Source organism: Chinchilla lanigera, unplaced genomic scaffold (genome assembly GCF_000276665.1).
Source record: "Chinchilla lanigera isolate Chin_1 unplaced genomic scaffold, ChiLan1.0 scaffold00137, whole genome shotgun sequence".
NCBI lineage: Eukaryota > Metazoa > Chordata > Mammalia > Rodentia > Chinchillidae > Chinchilla > Chinchilla lanigera.
The window spans coordinates 1,991,950-2,016,477 of NW_004955538.1; the positions used below are offsets into that span (position 1 = coordinate 1,991,950).

At 58.6% G+C, this 24,528-nt stretch overlaps 1 protein-coding gene across 7 annotated transcripts in view; it reads left to right on the plus strand.

Annotated features, from left to right (window-relative positions):
• The window catches only part of Traf3 (TNF receptor-associated factor 3), a 59,216-nt gene extending 37,798 nt beyond the window's left edge, over window positions 1–21,418 (plus strand). For 5 of the 7 annotated variants that reach the window (XM_005410759.2, XM_013507875.1, XM_005410760.2 and 2 more), the window contains 8 exons: window positions 594–698; window positions 1,170–1,337; window positions 4,967–5,047; window positions 7,422–7,496; window positions 8,843–8,935; window positions 12,299–12,439; window positions 15,427–15,601; window positions 16,123–21,418. In XM_005410759.2, coding sequence (XP_005410816.1) covers window positions 594–698; window positions 1,170–1,337; window positions 4,967–5,047; window positions 7,422–7,496; window positions 8,843–8,935; window positions 12,299–12,439; window positions 15,427–15,601; window positions 16,123–16,694 — 1,410 coding nt within the window. In that variant the 3' untranslated portion in view covers window positions 16,695–21,418. The remainder of the gene's footprint in view (window positions 1–593; window positions 699–1,169; window positions 1,338–4,966; window positions 5,048–7,421; window positions 7,497–8,842; window positions 8,936–12,298; window positions 12,440–15,426; window positions 15,602–16,122) is intronic. The other 2 variants (XM_005410761.2, XM_005410762.2) reach the window with 2 other exon arrangements.
• The last annotated feature ends 3,110 nt before the right edge of the window (window positions 21,419–24,528 follow it).

The window sequence follows — 24,528 nt, forward strand, 5'->3', positions numbered from 1 at the left end:
GCTGCCCCTACTGGAAAGAGCAGTGTGCTTGTTTCCTGGTAGCAACGAAAGTCAGAGAAAGGCAAGCAGGTTTTCATCTGGAGAGAGAAATATTGCAGTATTAGATTAACCTTTGTGATACTTACGTAAAAGCTTCTTTTTTGGTAAAAAATAAGTTATACACACCATAACCTCCATAGGAGGAACCAAAAGAAATCTTTCACAGATTGTCCTAGCCCTTGGTCCAGTCCACTAACAAGTGACCGTAAGGCCCACAGGCCCCCTGGTCAGGTGCGCCCTCGGCCGCCCCTTCGAGCCGGCTCCTGCTCCCCAGGACACAGAGCCTCAGGCTGCTCATCACAGCGCTGGGGACAAGCTCATTAACAACCCAGCGCAGCTCATTTTCTCCTCGCATCTAATCAGGTTGTATGATTTTCGTTGTGTCTCTTGGAGGGGACACTGCAGCTCACAGAAATTAAAATGGCTCTTAATGCTTGTGAGGTTCACTCCAGAGTTGCTCTTCTGATTTTGTAAGTGGTTTTACCTTGACCAGAGCAGCAGCGTGTGGAGATTAAGAAGCGTTAATCCCCTGAAGTGGCGTCTCTTGGTTTCAGGTGTTCAAGGATAACTGCTGCAAGAGGGAGATCCTGGCCCTCCAGATCTATTGTCGGAACGAAGCCAGAGGCTGCGCAGAGCAGCTGACGCTTGGGCATCTGCTGGTGAGTCCTGGGCGCCGGGGCTCTGAGGCCACACAGAGGGCACCGTCTTCTAAGAGACAGCGGGTGAGGGACATGGCACCTTCAGGCCAAGAGCACCTGGGAGCTCAGCCCGGGTATGCAGTTTTATTTTGTGACGCCATCGGCAGAATCATCCAGGCCTTGTTAGAGTAGAGGGAAGTCTGCATTGAACCCTTTTCTGGCCATGAAATTTCATGTAATTTATTTTTTCATTAGCATCAATTTAATTTTTATTTGTATCAGTTTTATGCTGGGAGGGTACTTGAATCCCAGAGGATGTGCTGACTGTCCTAGCAGTGGTGTGCTTTGGTGACCGCTGGACCAGGTGTGCACCTGCATCCCTGTGGCGGGAGCCGCTCTAACACCTGCAGGGCCCTGTACGTCGGGGCTGGAATCTGGCTTTCCCCCGGGGTGGCTTTGCTGCTGAAGCCCTGGGGGTGGTGTGTTTCACAGGTGCACCTAAAGAATGACTGTCAGTTCGAGGAGCTTCCCTGCATGCGCGCCGACTGCAAGGAGAAGGTGTTGAGAAGGGACCTGCGCGACCATGTGGAAAAGGCCTGCAAGTACCGCGAGGCCACATGCACCCACTGCAAAAGCCAAGTCCCGATGATCACGCTGCAGGTGCGGCCCCAGCCCACGTCCTCCCCGGGATCGCGCCTTAAGTGCCGATTCTGACGTGAATAGAGGAAAAGATAGCACTAAACAGCAATTTTCATCTAACTTTATTTCAGAGTAAAGCTGTATTTATTTTCTCTGTTTTGATTTATGTAATTAACACTTTCCATTGCCTTGATTGAATATCATTGCAGTGTCAGAAAAAGGAAGAATGATTATTCAGGAAAGGTAGAGTTTGTAACCAGTGCTAGAGAATGGCCTCCAGATTATGATGGTTGCTTGTCTCCACAGCTGCGTAACAGCGCTCGCTCCGAATGTGCTCATTAGCCTGCGGTGTGGACGCAGCTGTCTTGGAGCGAGGAGGATGTGAAGTGTTTTCCTGCCCCTGTCGTTGGGCAGGGCTCCGCTGTGTGTGGTGGCCGGCATGTCGCTTCTGCGTGAGCTGGAGGAAAGCGGAGGCATCAGGGTGGAAGGTGGACTCTACAGGGTCCCTTGGCACTGGCCCTTGCTGTGACCCAGCGTGTGCAGTGGCCTTCCGGGTGCCCAGGCCTTCCAAGCCAGCGCAGGGACTCACAGAGCCAGGGTCAGTGCCAGTGACTGCTGTGCAGAGGCTCCGGTGTCAGGGAAGGAGGCCATCCGGGTCCACTGCTCAGGGCGGTGGGCAGCTGCAGGTGTGGGGCGGCCTTCAGGGAGTGCATGGGCCCTGAGATGGCCAGTGATGTCCAGGACTCGCATGGACCGTGGGAGGTGGAGGTGGACAGGGCAGGTAGCTGTGTGGTGGATCTTGCGGTGGACAGGGACTTTGCTCAGGCTTAAGCTGATGTGAGCACATGTCAGAAGAGCCACTGGGTGGCTGTGGCCTACCAGGTGGGGCTCGGTGGGGGCAGGGAGGGCCCAGGCTGTGGGCACCTGTGGCCAGTTTCCTTGTGGCTCAGGACTCGAGCAGGTGGAGAGGAGGCCCAGGAGACCAGAGGCGGCACACAGATGCTTCCTGCGTGCTGGGGGTGGGTGGCACCCCTGAGGCAGGTGCTGCCACGGAGGCTGGGCAGGGGTGCCCTTGGCAGGTGGGGTGGTGCTGGGTCATTGGAGGGAGAGGACTGGGGGCTCGAGCAGGCATGAGGCTGCGCTCCTGGCAGTTGTTCTGACCCAGGACAAGTCCAGGGGAGTTTCCCCCAGTCTCCCTGAGAGCAAGGTCTACTCTGCCCCCCTCCGTGCCTGCTACCCAGCCTCTTTCCATTGGGAAGTCTTTTTCTGACAGATGCTCTAGACATTCCCAGTTTGATGAACTTTAAAGAACTGTGCCCTTGTGTTTGGGAAATAGCAATAGTGTTTGTCGTAATTGAGTAGTTCCTGCAGTAATTAACTTCCGGTGGTGAGACACATCCCTAGTGAACAGTACTCTGGGTCTTACACGTGTTCATATATTGCTATCGGAATTACACATTGCTGCTCGCAGAAATCAATTATTAGAGAGTAGACCCAGCAATTAATCTTCATTTAAGAAGGCACTGTGGAGCATGTCAGTTACACGCCCTGGCGCGCCTGAGCTGCAGGCACGGCCCGGCACCTGGCTTCCCAGAGCACCAGGAGGGCCCATCGGGCCTGACATTGCTCAGCGCTCAGCCTCACGGGGCAGTGTGCGCCTCTCCTCAGGGCCACAGCCCGGCGAGGCAGCCGGGGCACAGTGAATTCCCCGCAGTGAGAGCCCAGGGCAGCAGCCTGCAGGTCAGGGGCCTCAGGGAGCAAGCGTCGTGATGCCGTCTGGGTTTTGAACTTGTATAGACCAGGGAGGAAGATGGCAGGCTCCGCCTGGATGGTAACTAGCAAGTTTGGAGTCTGAGTGCCCTCCAAGCCTTGGCATATTCTTGTGACAGAATGGTTTGTAAGCTGCGTGGCACTCGGGAGGCAGAGTCTTTCTGCAGGCCCTTGCTGCGTCCGCAGTCTGCTGTGGTTTTAGCGAGCACTCAGGTTTGAGCTTGCTGCTCCTGGCTCCCTCCCCGACTCCCGGGGGCTCCCGCCGCTGTGTGAGCCGCTGCGCCTGGGAAGGGTCCGCCGCTCGCCCCGGTCTCCTTGACCTTGCCCTGTGGCATGATTTGGTTCCCAGGCGTGTTGGTCTTCCAACTCCGACACTCATCTGGTCTCATCTTCATCTGGTCTCGTCTTCTCAGGCCTTCAGTGGATTCTTAAAAGCAGCAGCTGTCTGACTATGTGGATCTAAAGGCCCAGGTCATCCTGCTTTCCTGTTTCCTGCATTTTGCAATGTGACATATGAAGCGACCGGATCCGTCCCTTTAAACTGGTCTGTTAAGCTGTGAAAAGTCAAGATTGTAAAGACCAGGCCGTAGGGGAGGGAGAGGTCCGAATGTGGTCAGAGAAGCTGTGAGCGTGTGCGCGCCTCTCTCCTCCCCTTTGCCGCTGTGGGAAGTGACCTGGCAGTGCCTTACGAGGCCGCGCGCCCAGGCCCTCTTCCGACATGTCGCTGTACACGCTGGGCGATGGGGCCCAGTGTAACCCGAACACCAGAAATCCGGAGAAGCTTGAGCAGAGCGGTGTGAAGGTGCGGGGCCTGGGGTGGGCACCGCGTCAGCGTCACCGAGCGGCTGGCGGCGCTGAGGTGTGCACGTGGCCAGAGCCGTGCCTCACACAACACAGGGGCTGCCCGGCCCGTAGCAGGGCTCCACCTTAGCCCCGCTCAGAAGCAAAGGAGGTGGGGTTGTGTTGGGCACTCCCATATATATGTGATGGACCCTTTTTAAGGAAAGTAGGAACATGAAATTCAGGATTATAGTTCTAATCCTTGGAAGAAACGAGACTGAGGTGGGTGGAGGAGCAGTTGGTTACCGTCTACACGCTGGGCGTGGCTTTCCGTGTACCTGGCACGTGTGTGCATGCTTCGAGGTTTGTTCAGCGGTGTAGACCAGACAGTTTCACAGTCTCAGACTGAGGCTCCTGCTTCCCTTTGGCTGCGGTCACTGAGTATGCCAAGGTGATATAAGCCAGCAGAATTTACTCCCTGGTATGTCCAGAAACTGGAACAGGGTGTGGGCAGGGCCAAGGCGCCTCCTCCTGGGGAAGGAGACCCCTCAGCAGCCCCAGCCATGGCACTCTCAGTGTGTCACTGCACCTGCCAGCCCCCTGTGAGCTCACAGGGCTTCTCCCTGGTCGGAGTCCTCACCTCTAATTCGTGCTGTGCTGGGGTGGGTGCCCTGCAGACACCCTGGCCTCGTGTTCAGCAGTTGCCACCTTGTGCAGAGCTGAAGTGTGCACCTCCAGGCAGGGGAAGCCAAGCGTGCCCTTGGCTCCCAGGCACAGAAGTGGTGGGTGTGACTGCAGGACAGCAGTCAGACTCGAGCTGGTCTTCTGCATCTGAGCACAGCCTGTAGAGCCCACGCCGCGGGCGCAGCCCCGGTCCCACACTGCCCAGGGGCTGGGAGCTTTGGGGCTGCAGCTGCTGCTAGGACCTGGCACAGGCCTCCCCAGCAGCCTCCAGTCGGATCTGACCCAGTCCCGAGACACTCGTCCCACGTGACGTGAGCGTGGTGGCAGCGGGCAGAGCACGTCCTGTGGGTCCTCGTGGGGGTTGGCGGTGCCGGGACAGCGCGTTTCACGGTGGCCGCGTGTTCCTCTCTCCACAGAAGCACGAAGACACTGAGTGCCCCTGCGTGGTGGTGTCCTGCCCTCACAAGTGCAGCGTCCAGACTCTCCTGAGGAGCGAGGTGGGCACAGCGGCCGGGCCGGGCCGGGCCGGGCCGGGCCGGGCAGCCAGGGTCCACGAGGTCTGGGGGCGGGGCGGTCACTCCACTCTCCCTTGGCTGCAAAGTCTGAGTCTTACCCAGCTCACGATCTAATGTGCAAGGCAGCAAACCAAAGTGACGTGAAGGCTTTGGAAGTCAGAAGGAAGCAATGAAGTCCTACAGAATGGTAAATTCGAGGCTAAGAGTACCATGGAGATTTGAAAAAAGGGGAAGACTGTGATGCAGGCCAAGGTGACCTCTGTGTTTTAAGACGTGCAGTTTCTAGATGAATACAATACTGCGTTCCTGTGAGGTTACGCCACAGCCAGCAGCTCCCACCGTTCCAGGCCTTGGTGGGGTGGCCTGGGGCAGCGGTGAGCAGGGAGGCGGGGACCCCGCATCCTGCCGCGCACCACCGAGCTGTTTCTGAGGCTGCCAGATTTGGCACTGACTCCCTTCGGCCAGCATGTCCCGGGGAGAACTTCGAGAGCCGCCGGGGCTCCATGGGCTTCCTGTCCTCCCAGGAGCCCTGCCCCACAGACCCTGCTCACCTCAGCCTTTTCCAGCAGCCTGAAGTCTTACCCTGAGGGTGGGCGAGCACCCCGTGTGTCCCCACGCAGACCTAGGACAGGGACACGACTCCGACTGCCGTCCCTGCCCGAGTCATCCCCTGCAGCCTTGATGGGGAGGTGGCTGGTGACAGCGGCCCTGGGCCCTGCATGTGCCTCTGGAAGGAGTCAGGGGCTGGATGCCCCCCCACCACAGCCATTGTTTAACAAGGGGCCGCACCACTGCACCAACCCAGGCTTTTGGTTTTGTTTTTTTTTTTCCCAGTATCAGGAATGGAACTCATGACCTCGCGCTTGCCAGGCAGGCGCTGTGCCGCTGAGCTAAATCTCCAGCCCCTAACCCAGGCTTTTACCAGCCCCTCCTAAACTCCTCTTGGCTCAGCTCTGAATCGGGGCGAAAGTCACCTTTATTCTGCTGCTAAGTAATTTTTATTTTTTTAAAAGTCCTTCAATCTGCACTTCTCGTTTTTGGTAGGAGTTGCTTTGGCTGTAGGTTATGCTCACCACTGCTCCAGAGCTCCTGTGAATTCTGAGAGTACTGGTGATGAAAACCAGTTTAGGGAAAGGGTCAGCGTGAACTCGTAGCAGTACACTGAAGATCACGTGTGAAACACAGCTCATCCGCGACTCTGACCCAAGGAGCGTTAGGTCGTTAAGTTCGTGATTGTGTTCATTGTACTGAGTGAACACGTTTTACGACTGCAGGTAACAACTGCAGGTAACGACTCCAGGAATCACCTCTGTGGGTCCATGCAACCATTTTCTGTGCCCATGGGGTCTCCCCCAGTGCGTGGGGCACCCGAGGCTGCTGACCCTTAATTGCCATGACCCCTCCCAACTCCGAATATTTTGAGAGGTGGCCCTGCTTGGGTCCCTAGGCCATTCCTGCCGTGGCCTTCTCCTGGACTCTGCAGCAGGCCGGAGCAGAGGAGGCTGGGGTCCGCCTTCCTGTATCCACAGTGTAGACCTAGCCCTTGTCTGTCTACACCGCTGGCCAGCACAGAGCGCAGTCCCGGCCCACAGTTGTGGTGACCCAGTGCATCATCCCACGTCTTTAAAATACAGCTTCTCGGGTTCCCTTTCTCTGCTTCGGCCGACATCAGCGCTGAACGAGGGCTTGTTCTTCGCAGTGGGTTGTCTCCTTCAAGCCCTCCTGACTTCCCTCTGTCAGTCTGAGGAGGCAACGTAAGGTTCACGTTGTCGGGCGGCCTTAGAGGTCTTTGAGAACTCGTGAGTTCCTGGCCATGCTGGGGAAAGCTTTTCAGAGGAGGGAAGAACTCGTCTCCAGTGATCCCAAGTGTTGCAAGTGACAGTGCAGTATACGAGCTTACTTTGAAGACAGATTTTATTTTTACGTACTGTGTATTAGGTGTGCGACCCAGTTGCATCCTGAATGCTATTTTTTGTGTTTCATGCAATTTTTGTTTATAGTCTTTGAGTGTGCATTTCAATTTGCGTTTTTTTTTGTTTGTTTTTAAATTCTGGCTCTTCAGACAGCATGTCACATTTTGAACAGTTTGTTTAAGGAAACTATAAGTTTGAGGTCCGTTACGGTGAATGTATTTCTGTATATTGGTGTGTGTGTATGTGTGTGTGTGTGTGTGTGTGTGTGTGTGTGTACGTGTGGGACTGCATACTTATGCCCGGGCCTGACAGCAGGCCGTGTGTACACACATGTAGCCGATGAACATGCTGAGCAGTATGGCCGATGCTCTCTGTGCCCTGATGTGTTTGAACATTTTCATGCAAACGTTTGTGCCACAACTCATGTCTCTTTCCCGTTGCAGTTGAGTGCACACTTGTCAGAGTGTGTCAATGCCCCCAGCACCTGTAGTTTTAAGCGCTATGGCTGCGTTTTTCAGGTCAGTATCCGACATCTGTCCTTCCCACTCACATTCCGCCACGAGGGCAGGTTCTCATGCTCACATTTCCACCCTCGTTCTGGACTCTCAGTCTGTGTCATGAAACGCAAGAGCCTGCTGCATGGGCGATGGGGGCCACAAGCAGCGGGTGTGGCGCTCGCTTGCTGGGCTGGTGGTCATCCAGCCAGGGAGGGACATATCGCACCGACACCACCTGGGGGCTCTCGGGGATCCCTGGGGATGACCTGGCCAGAAGCTGGGCCTGGTCCGGACCACACGCGCCTGTCCACAGGTGCATTCCCGAGGCGCCTGTGCCATTCGGACCCTGCTGGGCAGGTCACAGTCCTCGGAGCCACATCTTCCAGGAAAACTGTCGCTGCCCCAGGCACAGGGGGACAAACCTGCGTCCAGTTTATGTCACCTTTTCAGTACATCTGAGATGGCTAGTGAGTTAGGACCCAAGTTTTTTTTAAACGCCTATCTGAATTTTAAAATGTGTCAAAAGGCAAAATATACCACAATTAACTGTTGTATATTTAATTCTCTGTGACACCAGCACATGATTACGACACCAGTAGAGACCCTGGCTTCCTGGTGTTTGAGAGTGAAAGGCCGCGAGAGGCCTCGCTGTGGTCTCCAGGAGGCCAAGCCGTCCTGTCCTCGTGCCATCGTCTGTGTGTGTATATACGTGTTGACGGGGGGGCAGCGCCTTATCAACACGTATATACGGGTATTCCATGTACAGAGTATATGTTTTGGAGATCATGAAGATACTTTCCCTGGCTTCTTAATTTTCCAGTATCTAAACAAGTCACATTTTCTTCCTGATGGTTTTCTAAAACACACAGTGCTATTTCAATCCGCTTGTGCTTGGCTCCCAAGTGGTCTGCATCTTATGTACTCTGTAGATCGTTCATGTTCTGTATGTAATTCCGAGTGCGCCAGCCTGTGCGGAGCAGCCCCCTCCAGACGCAGTGCGTCGAGCCGAGTCAGTCCGCAGTCGCGATTCAGAGCCGGCTCACTGCACTGTGCTCGCAGCGTCTAGCTGCAGGTATCTGAATGTTTCCAGTTACCTTTTTAATGAGAACGAATTTATAACGGAACGAGAATGAGTCTGAAATTTAGTCTTGACATTCGGGTGTGAAATGTTGATAAGAAGCCACTGGACCTGAGAAGGGGAGGGATGAGGTGTGAGTGCGGGGCCCCTCCGGCCCCCCAGCGCGGCACAAGCCCTCTCACTGTACGTGAATAAGCCCGTGTGTGCGCTGTGTGCCGCGTGGTCCTGTGTCAGTGCTGTGTCCCTCGAAGCACGCGACGCGTTAACGCCGCCGCCTTTGCTCTCGCAGGGGACGAACCAGCAGATCAAGGCACACGAGGCCAGCTCCGCCGTGCAGCACGTCAACCTGCTGAAGGAGTGGAGCAACTCGCTGGAGAAGAAGGTAGAGACCCAGTGGGCTCATGGCATGTGAGGCTCGAACAGCGCGGGAATCTCTGGGACGGGAGCTCGTGGTTCTGAGCTTATGAACAAAGGTTGTTTTGTTTTGTTTTGTTTTGTTTTGGTTTTGGTTTTTCTCCGGTACCGGGAACCAAACTCACGACCTTGTGCTTGCCAGGCAGGCGCTTTCGCCGCTGAGCTAAATCCCCAGCCCCACAAAGGTTGTTTTTAATGGTCAAGCAAGTAAACACTTTCATTTGTAGGACTTTTTTCTAAAAACCACGTTGTGGTTATCTTAGCATTGATCTGAAGCAGAGGTGGCCAGTGTCCCACAGTTGCGTGAAAGGCAGCTGCCCTCACGAGCTGCCGGTGGAGCCTGGGGGCCTTCAGAGCCCAGCGCTCGGTGCCTGGCTCCTCACACGGTGCGCCTGCCGCGTGGAGGGCACGACTGCCTGGCTGAGGGACCAGGAAGCAGCACGGCTGATTCCGCGCTGCCACCTGGCTGGTGCTGGCATCACGGGTGTGCTGAGGCCCCCTGCCGACGGTCCTCCTCCTCCCAGGCTGTTCGCAGAAGCTGGGCTGGGGCCCCGGCAGGCCGCCTCTTGTGAGAACTTCCCGGGAGACTGTTCCCTGGTGTTCAGCTGGAAGGCTGCATTTTCATGACAGCAATGTTGTTATAGGATCTCCCGCTGCGGCTCATTTATAGAAATAAAACTGAACTCAGCCCGAGAACTTGCAGAGGGAGGGAACACCGAGATGAGTCTCAGCAGCCGGTGTGGCAGCGTTTAAGATTCCCGTCTTTTTCCAGGTGTCTTTTAGTGACAGGGTACTTGGAGAAGATTCTCATGAAGCCTGGCACGGGGTAATTCGCGGGCAGAGGCCCTGAGAAGCAGGCAGCAGTGGGGCTGGCGGTGGGTACGGCCTGGTGCGGATCAATGCCCACGGGCACAGGGCTTTGGCCTGAGCTCAGGAAGGGTTTTCTTGTCAAGTTCTTTCTTCCTTCTTTTTGAAGAACGCGCTCTGATCCTGCCATTTTTAATCACAGGCATAAACGGCAGGTGTTTAAGTTCCCCTGTTTTAAGGGTGAGCACCGCGCCTCCGCCGTTGCTGGTCAGGTTTTGTGTGGTCAGCAGTCTGCACGTGCTTGTCCGGCGGGACGGCAGGGACTGCGCTCAAGGAAACACAGGGCTGGTGGACTGGGGTGGCCTCACTCCTCAGTGTCGCCTGCCAGGCCCTGGTGCGACGCTGAGGGGGTGAGGAGCACCGGGTGCTGGCGCCGAGGCCTCTGGTGTCCGTAGGGTGGAACCTCACCGGGCTCCCGGTGCCTCTGTCATCCCCTCGGCCGCACGCAGGGCTAGGCTGGGAGCATGCATCTCTGCGTTCTCCTATGACAGGAATTTATGTCCCGTTGTAGAATCGTTCTTCCAGAGCCTCCCAGCTCATTTTGGTCATTGTGAAAAAAAGAAAGAGGATGTTCAAAAACACTGGCCCTCCCTCGGCGGAGTTAAAGAAGAAATGCCATAAAATCTGGATCATTGGGGCCAGGGACATAGCTCAGCAGCACAAGCGCCTGCCTGGAGTGTAAGACCCTGAGTTTGATTGCCGATACCAAAAAATAAAAAATAAATTTTTTTTTTTTGTCTTTTTGAGACAGGGTCTCGCTATGTAGTTTAGGCTGGCCCTGAGCTCACTTTGTAGCCCAGGATAGTCTCGAACTCACAATGATCCTCCTGCCTCAGCCTCCCGAGTGCTGGGATTACAGGCATGTGCCACCACGCCCAGCCAAAAAATAAATTAAAAAAGAAAAAAAACTAGATCATTAAATTAACCTGTGTGACAGTTTAGGAACATTTGGGTCAGAGACGTAGGACACGTGCACTGTAGTGGGCTGGGACAGAGGATTCAGGCAGGCTGAGTACCCTGCTCCCCTAACCCTGTGGGTGCACACAGTGCTGACCGCCGGGCACAGCAGTGGTCTCCATGGGCACCCAAGGGTTGATTTCTTCAATTAAAGTAAAATTCAAGGGAGGGAACCCTGGCCTTGAGCTCACTTTGTAGTGCAGACTGGCTCAAACTTGCAGCGATCCTCCTGCCTCAGCCTTCCGAGTGATAGGATTACAGGTGTGCGTCACCAGGCCCAGCCCAAGATGTGTGTTTGTTCTCTAAAATGCGTCTGCTCCCACTCACAAACTTACTCTATGGCAGGAAAAAGGTCAGTGTTTTTGGAGATGATGTTGAGATTTTTCTCAAAAGTTGGCACATGTGGTGTCCCCAGTGGGGAGTATAAGAGTGGAGTCTGGGGTTGGCAGAAATGAATGAGTGGTGGCTCCAGGAGAGGCAAAATGCCACGCGGCGTCATGATTCTCATTTAGCACGTGTGGGCCCCGGAGGGAGTCGTGACGTTGGAGAGCTGTGTTCTGGGGAGGAGAGTTGACTTCTGCTGCGTGGAATCCTAGGAAAGAAAGTGAAGCCATATTTTTCCCGTGACACATTGCAAACTGTATATGCCTGGGTAAATGCACATTTTTTTAAAGTAAAATAGGCTGTGACTGTCTAGGGTTCTTGCATCTTCAGGCCGGTTCTCCTTTAGTCAGACGGCGTCAGGCATTGTCTTGTCGCACTGTTCTTTCCTGAGTGACCTCCAGCCGTCACCTTTGTGAGCCTGGCCCGTCCTTGGGCCATTGCAGAGTGCAGGTGGGTGTGAATGTGGAGCTCAGGTCTCTGCTGAGCTTGTGGTCTTTAGGGGCAGAAAAACCAACCTGCTGGTGGACAGAGCTTTCTCCCTGAAAGAGAGCTCCTCATCTTGGAACCTTTTAAGAACAGGTATCAGCCAGGCCTGGGGCTCTACTCCTGGAATCCCAGCATTTGAGAAGCTGAGGCAGGAGGGTTTGGAGTGTTCAGGCTAGCCTGGGCTATATAGAGAGACTGTCTCAAAAAAAAAAAAAAAAAAATCCACTAGCTGTCAGTTTGCCCTTGGGAGCTGTCTCCCAGAACGCAGTTTTGCAGAGGTCAGCAGTGGGCTCCGAGTGCCACCCTGCAGCCCCTCGGCGACTGGGGTGGCAGGTGGCCCTCCTGGTGTCCGCCATCTGCCTGTGTGCTGCTGGACTGGCCGTGGGTGGTTTCTCACCAGGTGTCCCATGGGGCTGGCGCTTTCCATACTGCAGGGTGCACCCCCAGGAGGGTAGGGGTGCCAGATGGGCAAATGGTGACCGTGTGTGTTTATGAGATGCGGTGCGATATTGTGACAAGTGTGAGCACCTTGGAAGGCAGAAACCCAGCTGGCTAACATGTGCACGCGTATGTGTGTGTGCTGTCAGCATTTTAATTCAAACCTTCTTGTCCAATTAATTAAAGAATTTCTTTTCAGGTTTCCTTGCTGCAGAATGAAAGCGTAGAAAAAAACAAGAGCATACAGAGTCTGCACAATCAGATCTGTAGCTTCGAAATTGAGATTGAGAGGCAGAAGGAGATGCTTCGAAATAACGAATCCAAAATCCTTCACCTGCAGGTAAGTGACTTGGGAGGGTGGAGGGCCCGTCCGACCTCCGCTTTCTCTAGGCAGGGGCTGCAACCAGCCAGGGACCTGGGGAGGCCAGGGAGGGACTGCGGAGCTGGCCCAACCCTCTTCTCTGTGCCGCTGATCCCGCAGGAGGTGACTCCGTAGGCCTGGGTTTCGAAAATGAGCAGCCTGGCTCTGTGTGTGTGTGTATGTGTGTCTCTCTCTCTCTCTCTCTCTCTCTCCCTCTCTCCCTGGGCTCTGTCTCCAGTGCTAAAAAGAATTAGCTGTTTTTATGACTGTCTTAGTTACTTTTTCTTGTTGCTGAGACAAAATCCCCAACACTGTTTATCTGGCTCACAGTCTAGAGAGGTTTTGGTCCATAATCTGCTGGCTGTAAGGCAGGGTGGCATCGCAGAGGAGAAACAGCCCATGACAGAAGGTAGCACAAGCAAGGAGCGATCGAGAGGGGACAAGCTCCTCTGTCCCTTGCATTGCATGCAGGCAACCTGCCCTACGGTGTACTGCACTCACACTGGTAATCCCAGCGGTGGCGCATCGGTCAGTCATAAGCTCTAGGTTGAGCCACCTCCAAAAAGCCTCCCCCCATGGCTGCGTGAGGCTTTGGGGGGACGTCCAGACAAGCTGTGACGGTCACTGTCTGGGGTTTCACGTCGCCCGTGAGTACTGGATCCGGTTTCACTTCCTCAAGTGGCTGCTTCATCCAGGTTTTCTAGAGATGTGTGTGGCATTTCTCCAGCTGTGTCATACTATAGTGACCCAGAGACGCCCCAGAATCGCAAACTGAAACCCTCCGCCACTCCAAGCCCCTCTGATGATACAGACGGGCAGGTGGGAAGGGGCTCTCACTCAGGCGGCCTTGCAGCTGCTGTCTCCGCACGCCTGCGCTGCGAGTGTCTCGCGCTGACCCCAGAAGAGCCACTGAGGGCCCAGTCGTGTCAGTGTTGGAGCTTCAGGCGTTGTTTCCCCTGGGTCACCAGGAGGAGATGTCCGTACCTGTAGAAGATCTTTCCTCTCACTCACACTGGAGATCAGGCCTGTGAGCTGGCAGAGATTTATTAAATTTTCACTTGTATTACACTTCCTGGTTGCCCAGAGGCAAGGAGGAAACAAAAGGAAACAAGATCGTAGGAGAAAGGTCCTCGTCCTCAGCACTACCCCAGCTGGACGAGCACCCTGGCGCTGCCCAGGCCGTCCCGGTCGCCCTTGCCCAGCCGCACTGCGTGTCCTGTCTGCGGCCAGGAGCAGCTTATCTGCTGGCAGTGCGGCTGCCAGAGGGGCTCCAGGGCGATGGGGACGTGCTGCGAGGCCACTGCACGGCGCCCGGCGCGGGAGGCCGGGGAGGGCTCGTGGCCGCGTGCAGCGGGGCAGGGCACGTGCCGTGGAGTTCTGTGGGCCTCTGCTCCTTCCTTGCTTTTGTTTCCTTAGCTTCCTGTAGACTCAGCTCTGGCTGTGTGTGCTGCGTACTGGAGTGGCCCTGGGAGGTGGCTGTCAGGAAGCCGGGACAGGGTGGGTGGAGCCAGGGACACGAATGGAATGAGCGGGAGCTGGAGGAGAGAAGAGTGTCTGAAGAAGGAACCTGGGTGGGGCGTGACACGCATGCCCCCCGCAGAGGCCGCCCAGGGACAGAGGTGCCACCCGCTGCAGGGTTCGAGACACACGAGAGTCACGTCTGCACCCTCAGCGCAGCTCAGGGTCCGCCTGTAAGCTGTGCCTGTCTCTTGGGCCGTGCTCCGTTCCTCATTTGCAGCCTCCCTCGGTCAGCCACTGGCACAGGGGGATGGACGTGAATGCTCACAGCTGCTCAAGGCAGCAGGAAAGCCGGGTGTGGAGTGCATGCCCAAACTTGGGAGGCTGAGACAGGAGGATTGCAAGTTCAAGCCCAGTCTGTTTCAGCAAGTCCAAGGCAGCCTGGACTGCATAGACCTGGGCGCAAAAGGGGGGCAGGGGAGTGAGTGTGTGACTAGGACCAGCCCCCAGAAAGTAGATGTCATGAGCTAATTAAATACTCCTTGAGCCATGTCTTTGACCTAGTAAGGGTGTTTTCTAGCGCAGTCATCCTTTCTAGACACCGGCCAGCGTTCTTTCCTTGGCGGGAGCAGGGGGAACAGCCCTGCCGCGCGTGTTCTCTGTGGTCAGTGACAACCAGCAAAGGTGCCAAAACCTAAAGGCTCAAAACCAGCAGAAGCGAGGCCGTGGCCGGGTCCCCCAGCTGTGCGCCTGCACGGCCTGTTGGCCTCCGCATCCCACTCCAATGAGATTCTTCTCCGAGCAGAACCCTTGGCGGCCACTGCAACCAGGGCACAGTTTCTGTCCCCCACCAGCACCAGGACGGAGGTGGCTCTGTGTTCTGGGGGAGAGGCCACCTGTGTCCCCGCAGCTGACATGGCGTTGCCTGGGCAGCTACTATGGGGTGTGGCAAAGGGAGGGAGGAAGCCCTGCTCCAGAACCACTCTCTGGGCTTGGCAGGGCTGTGCTGGGGTGGCAGTGTCTTTGCCGGGCTTCTCAGGGCAGCTGTCAGTCGTGGGCCAGGCAGAGAGTAGGCACAGGCACGAGACCTGTGGTGAGCAGGTTCCTGGACCTCTGGGAAGCGGGGGCCTCCTCACCATGATCCTGAGGGCCATGTGGTGCTGGGCAAGAGGCCAGGGGGAGTCACGGGGTGTGTGAGGGCCAGGCCACTCCCGGGGTCTGCCGGCAGAGCAGTGGAGTCCTTGACACAAGGCAGGTGCGGGCGTCGGGCAGCCGGGTGACACGGGAATGGCGCGGATGGACGCTGTGAGTGGGCAGGTGGGACCTCAGCGCTGGCCTCGGGCGGGCCTTCCACCCTGCTCCGAGCCACCCCCCTCCATCCTCTTCCTGGCGCTGTCCCCAGGCACAGCAGACCTCGCAGGCGCCGCCCGTGCCCGTGCTGGGTGGGTGCAGCAGCCTGCTCTGAGAACTCTCACTGGTGTTTGCTCTCTGCACCTTTGGTCTGGAAGCGGGTCATAGACAGCCAGGCGGAGAAGCTGAAGGAGCTGGACAAGGAGATCCGTCCCTTCCGGCAGAACTGGGAGGAAGCGGACAGCATGAAGAGCAGCGTGGAGTCCCTGCAGAACCGTGTGACCGAGCTGGAGAGCGTGGACAAGAGTGCGGGACAGGCGGCTCGGAACACAGGTGCGGTGGGGCTGGGCTGGGGCCACCACAGCGACAGCGCCCTCGAGTGGGAGGTGAGGGGGCCACGCAGCGGCGCCTCCGCAGAGGGAGTGAGGCCGGGCCTGGTGGAGACCACGCGGGGCTAGTTGTGGGCAGGGCAGGGCTGGCGGCGCTGGCGGCCACCACGGGGCGCCCGCCAGCCGAGCACATGGGGCCAGACGGGGGAGGCGACCGCAGGAGAAGGGTTAAGGCTAGGAAGACAGGGTGATCCACACGTGTGGGTGGACGAAGTGGGCAGAGGAGGCGGGGCCCAGCCACAGAGCACAGCTGACCTTGCGGGCATCAGGCTGGGCTGCAGGGGACCTTGGGCAGTGGGTGAGCACGCGGTGGCCACAGCGAGGGAGAGGGGGTGGAGACACCCTGCAGTGGCCGCGTCTGCAGCGGCCACCGTGGCTTCACTGGCCACGGGTGGAGCCGCGGGTGCGGACTTGTGCTGACCTCCGGCGACCTGTGTCTCACCCGCCAACCTCTCCTGCTGGCAGGCTTGCTGGAGTCCCAGCTGAGCCGGCACGACCAGATGCTCAGCGTCCACGACATCCGCCTGGCCGACATGGACCTGCGCTTCCAGGTGCTGGAGACCGCCAGCTACAATGGCGTGCTCATCTGGAAGATCCGAGACTACAAGCGCCGGAAGCAGGAGGCCGTCATGGGGAAGACCCTGTCCCTCTACAGCCAGCCTTTCTACACCGGCTACTTCGGCTACAAGATGTGCGCCAGAGTCTACCTGAACGGGGACGGGATGGGGAAGGGGACGCATTTGTCGCTGTTCTTCGTCATCATGCGTGGGGAGTATGATGCCCTGCTGCCGTGGCCGTTTAAGCAGAAAGTGACGCTCATGTTGATGGATCAGGGCTCCTCCCGGCGCCACCTGGGAGACGCGTTCAAGCCCGACCCCAACAGCAGCAGCTTCAAGAAGCCCACTGGGGAGATGAACATCGCCTCTGGCTGCCCGGTCTTCGTGGCCCAGACTGTTCTGGAAAACGGGACGTATATTAAAGATGATACCATTTTTATTAAAGTCATAGTGGATACTTCGGATCTGCCCGACCCCTGAGACGTCATGGGCGGAGGCTTCAGCAGAAGGTAACTCCTCTGGGGGTGGAACCGGTCTGTCTTTACTGAGGTCCTGAGTGTGGGGAGGACCTTGTGGAGCGGAGGACGCGGCAGGAGCAGATGCGGCCGCGGGAGGAGACCACGGAAACACCCCGACACGTCCTCCCATAGACTAGCCGCCCTTCACTCTGAAGAATTATTTATCCTTTGACAAGATAAATATTGCCGTCAGAGAAGTTTTCCATTTTCGTTTTTAAAGATCTAGTTAATCAAGGTGGAAAACATACATGCTAAGCAAAACAAACATGATTTTTCTTCCTTAAACTTGAACACCAGACACAGAACACACGTGGAACAGCTGGACGTGTCAGCATGTTAAGTAAAAGGATAACTTACGAAATAATAACACAGTTCTGAATATTCATTCTGCAATTCAAGAGTGCAGTCTTGTTCCAAATATAGTATATTGTCTATTTTTAAGGCCTCATCTGGTCTCTGTTTTAATAATTTGTTTGTCAGAAGACCCTGAAGTATACCTAGGTCTTTTTTTGAAAGTATCTAATTCAGAAGTCATTTTTTAATTTAAAGTTCTACAAATAATTGTTACTGCAAACATTTTACTTTAAAACATTGATAGACTGATATTTCTTGGAAGAAAATGTAAACTATCAACACTGGTTATCACTTGTGATAGGAAAGAGAATTCAACTTGTTGTTATTTCTCGTTAGAAATGTAAACCTTCACTATCTGTCGTAGTTAATGACACTACTTCAAATTATTACGAAAGGAACATTGCTCATGGATGCTGTGCATCATTTCAGATTTATAATTGTTTTCACCCTAAAATAGGGCATTAGTTGAACTTTGGAGTTCTAAACAAAATCCTGTAGGTTTTTAAAATTCTGCCCCATGTCCAGACGAGCTCTCCACAGCTGACGGCAGTGACCTCGCCCCGCCGCCCGCCCGCCCGGCGTGCCATCCATCCAGGTGGGCGGCCGTGCCGCGGGAGGCCTGGCGGGTGTGTCTCCATCTGTCACACTGCTGCATGCTGTTGCAATCTCTGAAAGTGACGTCCTTGCTTAGGGAAGGTGGCGTACGGTACTCGTGCCTTAGATGTGACATGCTGCTTCTTGACCCTGGGTTTGCGTTCGATGGGATTCTGGAAAGTGCTAGTTTAACCAGACTTCTCTCGCTCTCCGCCGCTAGATTTGTGTCTCCGAGGCCCTCACACAGCTCCGTCCCTGCCAGGGGAGGCCGGGCCCCATGGGCAGCTTCCGGAGCGCCCAAGACTTCATCATCCAGATTCCAAACTCCAGGCCCCAGAGCCGAGCGTCCCCACGTCCCCATGTCCCCACCCAGCCCTGGACGCCCGCACAGCTCGGAGCGGAGCCCTCTGAACACCCCAGAGACCCTGCTGGGGCGGGAGGGGGGCTGCCCAGCTGACCCACCTGGTGGGAGCGGTGGCCAGGCTGTCGCCCCGCGTCTCCGCCCGCCCGCCGGCACTGTCTCAACACTGTTTACCGTCTCGAGCCCAACTGTGATCAGAAGCCTGGAGCCCCGCCTGTGCCCCTTTTGCTATGCACCACGCTCCACGGTGCTCTTACACTGATGGGTGCTACACGCGACGGGTGCTTCTTAGCAAAACCAGTGTGTGCGAACCACCACATCCGCGCCACTCGCCCCGGGGCACACCCACGATCGGCCGGCTGGGCGCGCGTCAGACTGCCTGCCTCTCGGTCCCCCATGGCCGCGCGGGGACGGCTGGGTTGGTGCCCGTGGCCCACCTTGTCTCTGGTGCTGCCGTCTGTCCTGGGTGTGCCTTCGCCCCAGTGCCTGCTGGACGTGCCCTCTGCTCACCCGCCTGTCCCCGAGCTTCATGCAACTCCATGTCGCACGGCTCTGCGCTCCATCTGCTGCTCCCCTCTGCTGTCGGGGCTCCTCTGGGCTCGGCTGGCATCCTTGTTCTGCCCCGGGAGGCGTCATCGTCCCCGTGGGGAAGGAAAGACTTCCTGAGAAAGCCAGCCCTCCAGGCCTTGCCCAGCTTCTGCTCAACGTCTGGAGGAGCAGTCACCTGGCAGCCGCATCTCCTCCTGGCGCTGGCGAGACGCCTGCTTGGTACCGGTAGGCTTGGGGTGCGTGGTTCCCGGGGTGGGCGAAAGAGCCCCTTCCTGCTGAGCCCTGGAGACCCGCTCCAGAGCCATCCCTGTGGGGTCTGGGGACTTCTGGCCGCACCTCGCATCCACTGGTGTGACAAGTGACTATACTGCCCCCAGGACTCAGTCCTGGGTGGCGTGGCGGTGTCCTGCTTGGGTGCCCCATGCCACCCCTCGGTGCTCCCCCCCCGGCCAGCGCCCGGCTCCCCCAACCTCGGTTCACAGGGTCGCAGCCCAGGAGCCCCGGGTGGTCACACAGTGTGTGTTTCCGGGGTGCACGTCCTACCAACACAGCAGCATTCCGGGGGGATGCCACCATCCTGCCCTTTAGAGAAACCAGTGCTGAGTCCTTCGTGCTGTGGCCTGTACACGCAGCCGTTCCCTCCTGTGTCCACGACAGTCACCGTGGCCACCCCTGCTGCCGGGGACGCGGGGCCCGTCAGGCCGAGCTGGGCAGCGTGCGGGCCGCAGGCTCGGGAAGTGAGGGGCGTCTGTGTCGTAGGAGGCCAGGTTGTGTGGAAGGAAGGTTGTGGGGGCCAGGGACGGGGCACGCTAGGGGGCCCTGAGCCGCCTCGGGAGCTGGGCTTCCTGTCCCGGCTCCATTGGTGATGCCACGGAGGCCACAGGAGGGTGCACGTTGTCACGGCCACTGTGCTGCCCCTGCTGTCCCTCGGGAGCCTGGCTGGGCTGGACCTGTGGGGCCGTCGCCAGCCCCCGGCCCGGCCCCTCCCTCCCGGAGCACAGCGGCCCGGCCCACAGTAGCTTCCATGTCTGTCTCCCAGCGCCGACTCGGGTGTCTTCCCGCTTCCTCCGCTCAGCCCCATTTCCTCCTCGGCCTGTGGCCCCGGGGATTGTGAGGTGCCACCCGCAGACCCACTGCCCACCAGGTCCCCGGCTTCCCCTGATCACATGCGCTGGCCTCCAGGAGGACGTGGTGTCAGGCACAGTCCCGTGGGGACCCCAGCTGCCTCCGCAGACATCCGCCTGCCCCCGCAGAGTCGCAGTCCCCTGGCTGGGGCTGTGTCCCAGTGGAGCCAGCCCCTTGCTGGAAGGTTCTAGAAGTCAGCACGGCCGCCTGGGGGCTGCATGGCTGGTGGACAGGGCCCTGGGTGCCCTGCAGAGGAGGGTGTTAGGGCAGCTGCAGGACAGCAGTGTGTCCTGAGAGGTCCCTCGGGACAGCCCCCAGAGACCAGTGGCCACCTAATCCCCATCCCGGTGCCAGCTCCCCATGCCCCCCTGTGCACTGCTGCGAGCTGCGGGCGGTCACCGCAGGCCTGGCCTAGACTCCGACCGGTGGTGCTGTCTCTGGATCACTGTGGCATTGGTCAGAGCACAGACTCCCCTGGGACCCTCGCTAGCCCCCCCCACCTGTCCCTCTGCCTGAGGTGATGAGCACAGCGGGAGGGCCCAGCTGGGGCCTTGGACACTCTTTTTGACATTCGGTCCAGATCTTTGCGGACGGGGCTGCGGGAGACCAGGGGTCCGAGGCACGCTTGTGCACCAAGTGTGTGTGACAAGTGAGGGTCTGTCACCACGTCCACGTCTCAGCCCAGACCACGGTTCTGTCTTCTGTTTGCAAATCTCCATAACTCTTTTCTCCAAAGTCAAATGTGCCCTGCGGGTCCAGGTCAGGCGCGGTTGGTGCCAGCAGGTGACCTGGTCACTGCGATGGCCTCGTCCCAGCTGGTGCTGGCTGTTGGACGCCTTGGCAGCTGGGTCAGGGAGGCCCGGGATTCCCTTGCCCGCTGTGCCCTGGCATCATCACCAGGCGGGCGAGGCCAGTGCGGTCCCCAGTGTCACCTGGGCGTCGTGTGGCGGGAGAGCTCTCGGGCTCAGTCTGGGTCTCGCCTGTCTGTGAGTGGCTGCAGACCGAGGGGAAAGCCCAGGACCTGAGCTGCTCCCGAAACGAGTGTGACTGGTTCCCCAACTTAGCCCCCTTAGCCAAGTAAGATGACCTTCAACCGCAACTCAACGACTTAATTGGGAAACACAAAAGCCGGCCTTATTCCCAAGGATTTGCCTCAGAATCCGTCTAGGAGAACTGCCGTGATCGCGGAAGTGTGCGGGTGGGGTAGACCATAGACCGGTTCTAGATTTGCATTCTTTTCCCTGGTGGTCCGTAACCTCTTGTGTTCAGTTCTATAACCCAAACACAAAGACCAAAGAAGGCCAGTCTCTCATTTGACTGTGTTTTTAATCTGCCTGTTTTACAAATTGGCGTCCGTAGTGACCGCTCGCTGTGCGGCCCCCCTTGGCTCCGAGTGATGGTGACCAGTGATTGGCGTCCTGTGTTCTCAGCGCTTCTAAGAAGACAGTGCGAGTTATTGCTCAGCAATAATCCTGTCGTTCCTGGGTTAGCAGCGCGGCTGACTTTCTGATAGCATTATTATGTTTTCTATTTCTGTTTACTGTATATCGTGTGTGGTTTTATTTGGTATTTATTTGTGTTTTGAGGTCTTGCAATGTTTTTGTGTTTCTGATGCTAATAACTAAAGTTTGTAAGACTGTAGAATGCGAAACTTGGAAATGCTAAACTGTCTTATTAGAGAAAAATAAACCTGATTAAGAGTCCTGGTCTCTTCTCAGCCTGTCTCTCGCTGCCGGGCTTGGGCGAGGGTCCTGGTTCTGTGTGGCCCCAGGGGCCGTGGCTGTCACCGTGACACCCACACAGAGTTTGAACCAGCGGCTGTCGGGCTCACCCTGGGGCCTGCAGATTGGGATGGCTTAGAGCTTGCGAAGGCCCTGGGCCGGCTCTGGAGGCTGTGGCTTGGGTCCGGCCGCGGGGGCCCGCACCCTTCTGCTGAGAGGAGTGCAGCCACACTGGGTCCCACAGATTGGGTCCGCTCAGCCGCCACCCTGAGCCCCTGTTCCAGTTCTGCGTGGTGGGCAGACAGCTCAGAGGGGGCCAGGGACCAGCTTCACACTGCCGTGAGGCTTCGAGCGCTGCCCACCCAGGCCGGCCTCTGAGTCGGACCTGACGGCTGAAGCCCTGCATCTCGCTGCGGTGCCCCCAGGTTAGACGGGGGACCCTCGGCCGCCCTGCAGTTCCCGCTGCTCTCGCTCAGCCTCAGCCCGTCCTCCAAAGCACAGCACAGACCAGTTCGAGGGGACGCTGCCAGCCACCAAGTGTGACGGAGGACCAAGCCCCGGGGTCCTCTGCCTGGCCTCGCCCAGGGGCACAGCCTGCCCCAGCCTGCCCCAGCCTGCCTCCTGCCAGGCCACCTGCTCCCCAGCCTGGGCCGTGAGGCCAGGCGGCCCCCAGGAGTGTCAGTCATTGCGTTGAGAGCCCCAGTCCTGCGCCCCGTCTCCTGGCTGACCGCCCTGCCAAGTGCAGAGTCCCCTCTACCGACAACCCGGGCTGCGCAGCCAGGCCGGGACACGCCCAGTCGCAATCTCAGAAGCTGGATTCTTCCCCAGGGATTTTCCTCTGAGCTGAGCAGGAGAGGGGACAGGCGATCACCCCAAAACTGCCTGCCTCATGCCAGGTGGAGGCCAGGATGAGAAGCGGGTTCTGAGCCAGCCCTTGCAGGGCATGTTAGGGGCCACGTCCAGCCCTCGGGGGCTGCTGGAATGGGGCCAGCTCTGGCCTCCGAGCTGGGGGCCGGGCCCAGGCTGGTGGTATGTGGCACTGGGGTCCCCCGGCTCAGGGTGGGAAGATGCCGCCCTTCTGACCCGAGACTGAGGAGCCAGGGGCGTCAGGCGTTCCCAGGCGGGCAAGGCCCCAACAGCTCTGCACGGGCAGGGGCTGCACACGGGCGCTGGACCCGAGCGGTGCCGTGCCTCCACGCGCCTGGCTCTGCAGGGCCCGCTTGAAATAGGAGGCGCCAGGCTGGGAGGAGGCTGGGCCTGGCAGGGCCTGGCCCCCACCCCGGCCCTGGGGAGACTGCAGCTCGCAGAGACCCTGGCCACTCAGCCACCGCGTGAGGCTGCGACGGCTCCAGACCCTGCTGCAGGGCCCCGCTTCCAGAAACAGGAAGCGACCGCTGTCCTAGGAAACGCCCCTCGGAGAGCTGGGGTGCTCTGTGGGAGGCGCCATGCCGTGCTGTGGCTCACCGTGGCCAGGTCCACGCTGCTGGCGCCCGGAGCTTCACCTGACCAACTGCCGGGTCAGAAGCTGGGGCAGGGACACCTGGCCCACCGCCCCCTTCAGCAGCAGCTTCACGGGAGTCCTGCTCCCCGCTCCTGGCCTCGGGACAGGACAGGCTGGCTCTGCAGGGAGCACGTAGGGGTTGCCCTCCTGGGAGTGCCCATCTGTTGGGACGGGTGGGTGGACAGCCAGCGGTGGCCACATGCCCGGTGGAAAGTGCCCTATGGTGCCCACCTTGCGGCGGAGTGGCTGGGCCCTCTCGTCCGAGCCTGACCACTGGCCTGAGCTGGGCCCACTGACGGGCACAGGGGCCGAGCCATGCAGAGGTCCGCTGCCTCCCCTCTGCGCCCCGCCACCGTGGGGTGGGGAGCACTGCCTGGGGTCCCAGCACTGGGAGCCCCAAAACGGACCTGTGGATCCTTGCCTGCCTCAGCGGGGCGTGGAGCTACCCTGCCCTAGCCTTGCCTGCTTCTCAGACCCGGGCTTAGCCGCGGCCCTGCCGCCCACTCCCAGTCCAGTCTGGCCTCCCCTCCAGCACCCTGGGGTGGACAGGGAAGGTGTGGCCGCGTTACCTGAACCCTGCCGAGCACCCGCCCCTCCCAAGCCGCCTCTGAGCTCTCCCGACCCACTGCTTGGCCCCTCGGGCTCCGCACCCTGCAGCACCCCGGCCTCCAGCAGAGGAGGTTGCCACTTGTGCCCACACCCCAGGGGAGCCAGGAGCTGGGACAGCCACCACGCACGGCAAGCTGGTCACAGTGGCTGGGCAGGGAAGTGGCACATCAGGACACGGGCGGCGGGGGTCAGTGGGGAGCCAAGCCCCGGCAGCAGGACAACCCAGATGTAGCCTGCCCTGCGCAGCCACGCCAGGCACGTGCCTAGTGCTGAGCTCTCCTCAGGGCTGGCACCAAGGTCCTGGCCACTGGTGAGTGCCCGGCGCTTGCGTGGTCTCCCTCTCCTCCCTCACAGCTTTGCTCTCGAGCGGCTCCCAGGACGCCGTGGCTGCCAGGCCCACCTCAAGGGAGTGCCTCCTGCCACTTCCTGACAGCTGCCCCAACCCGGCCCTGCTCAGGGTGCCCCTTCCAGGACAGGGGCTGGACGCAGCACCCCAGCCGCCAGCCCAGCCCGGCTCCTGCCACTGAAATCTCTTGTAGCTTCGGGGCCGCTCACCCTCAGGTCCCAGAAGGACCACAGGCCGCCTGGGCCTTGCCGGCCTGCACGTCTCTGGGGGAGGGCCTGGCAGGGGGTAGCGCGGGCACTTCTGGTGCCCGGTCCCAGCCTGCCTCCTCCTGGCAGCTGGCCCGGCTGGACCGGCCTGGCCTCAGGCTCAGGCCAGTCCCCTCATCTCCCAGGGCTCAGCAGGGCCCGGTGCGTAACACGGCTCCTTCCTGTGACACAGAGCAAACTGATGTCGTCCCCAAGTCCCTCTGTACCCGCTGGACAGCGCTCCCTGTGGGAGGGGGCCGGGCTCCAGGACCCTCAGCACCGCCCTGCGTGCCGCTGGCAGCCGGTACACCGAGCTGCGGGCGCCTGGCTGCCGGTGACCCTGCTGGGACACGCGAGGCCCGAGCGGGGCTCCCCGCTGCCCCGTCCGCAG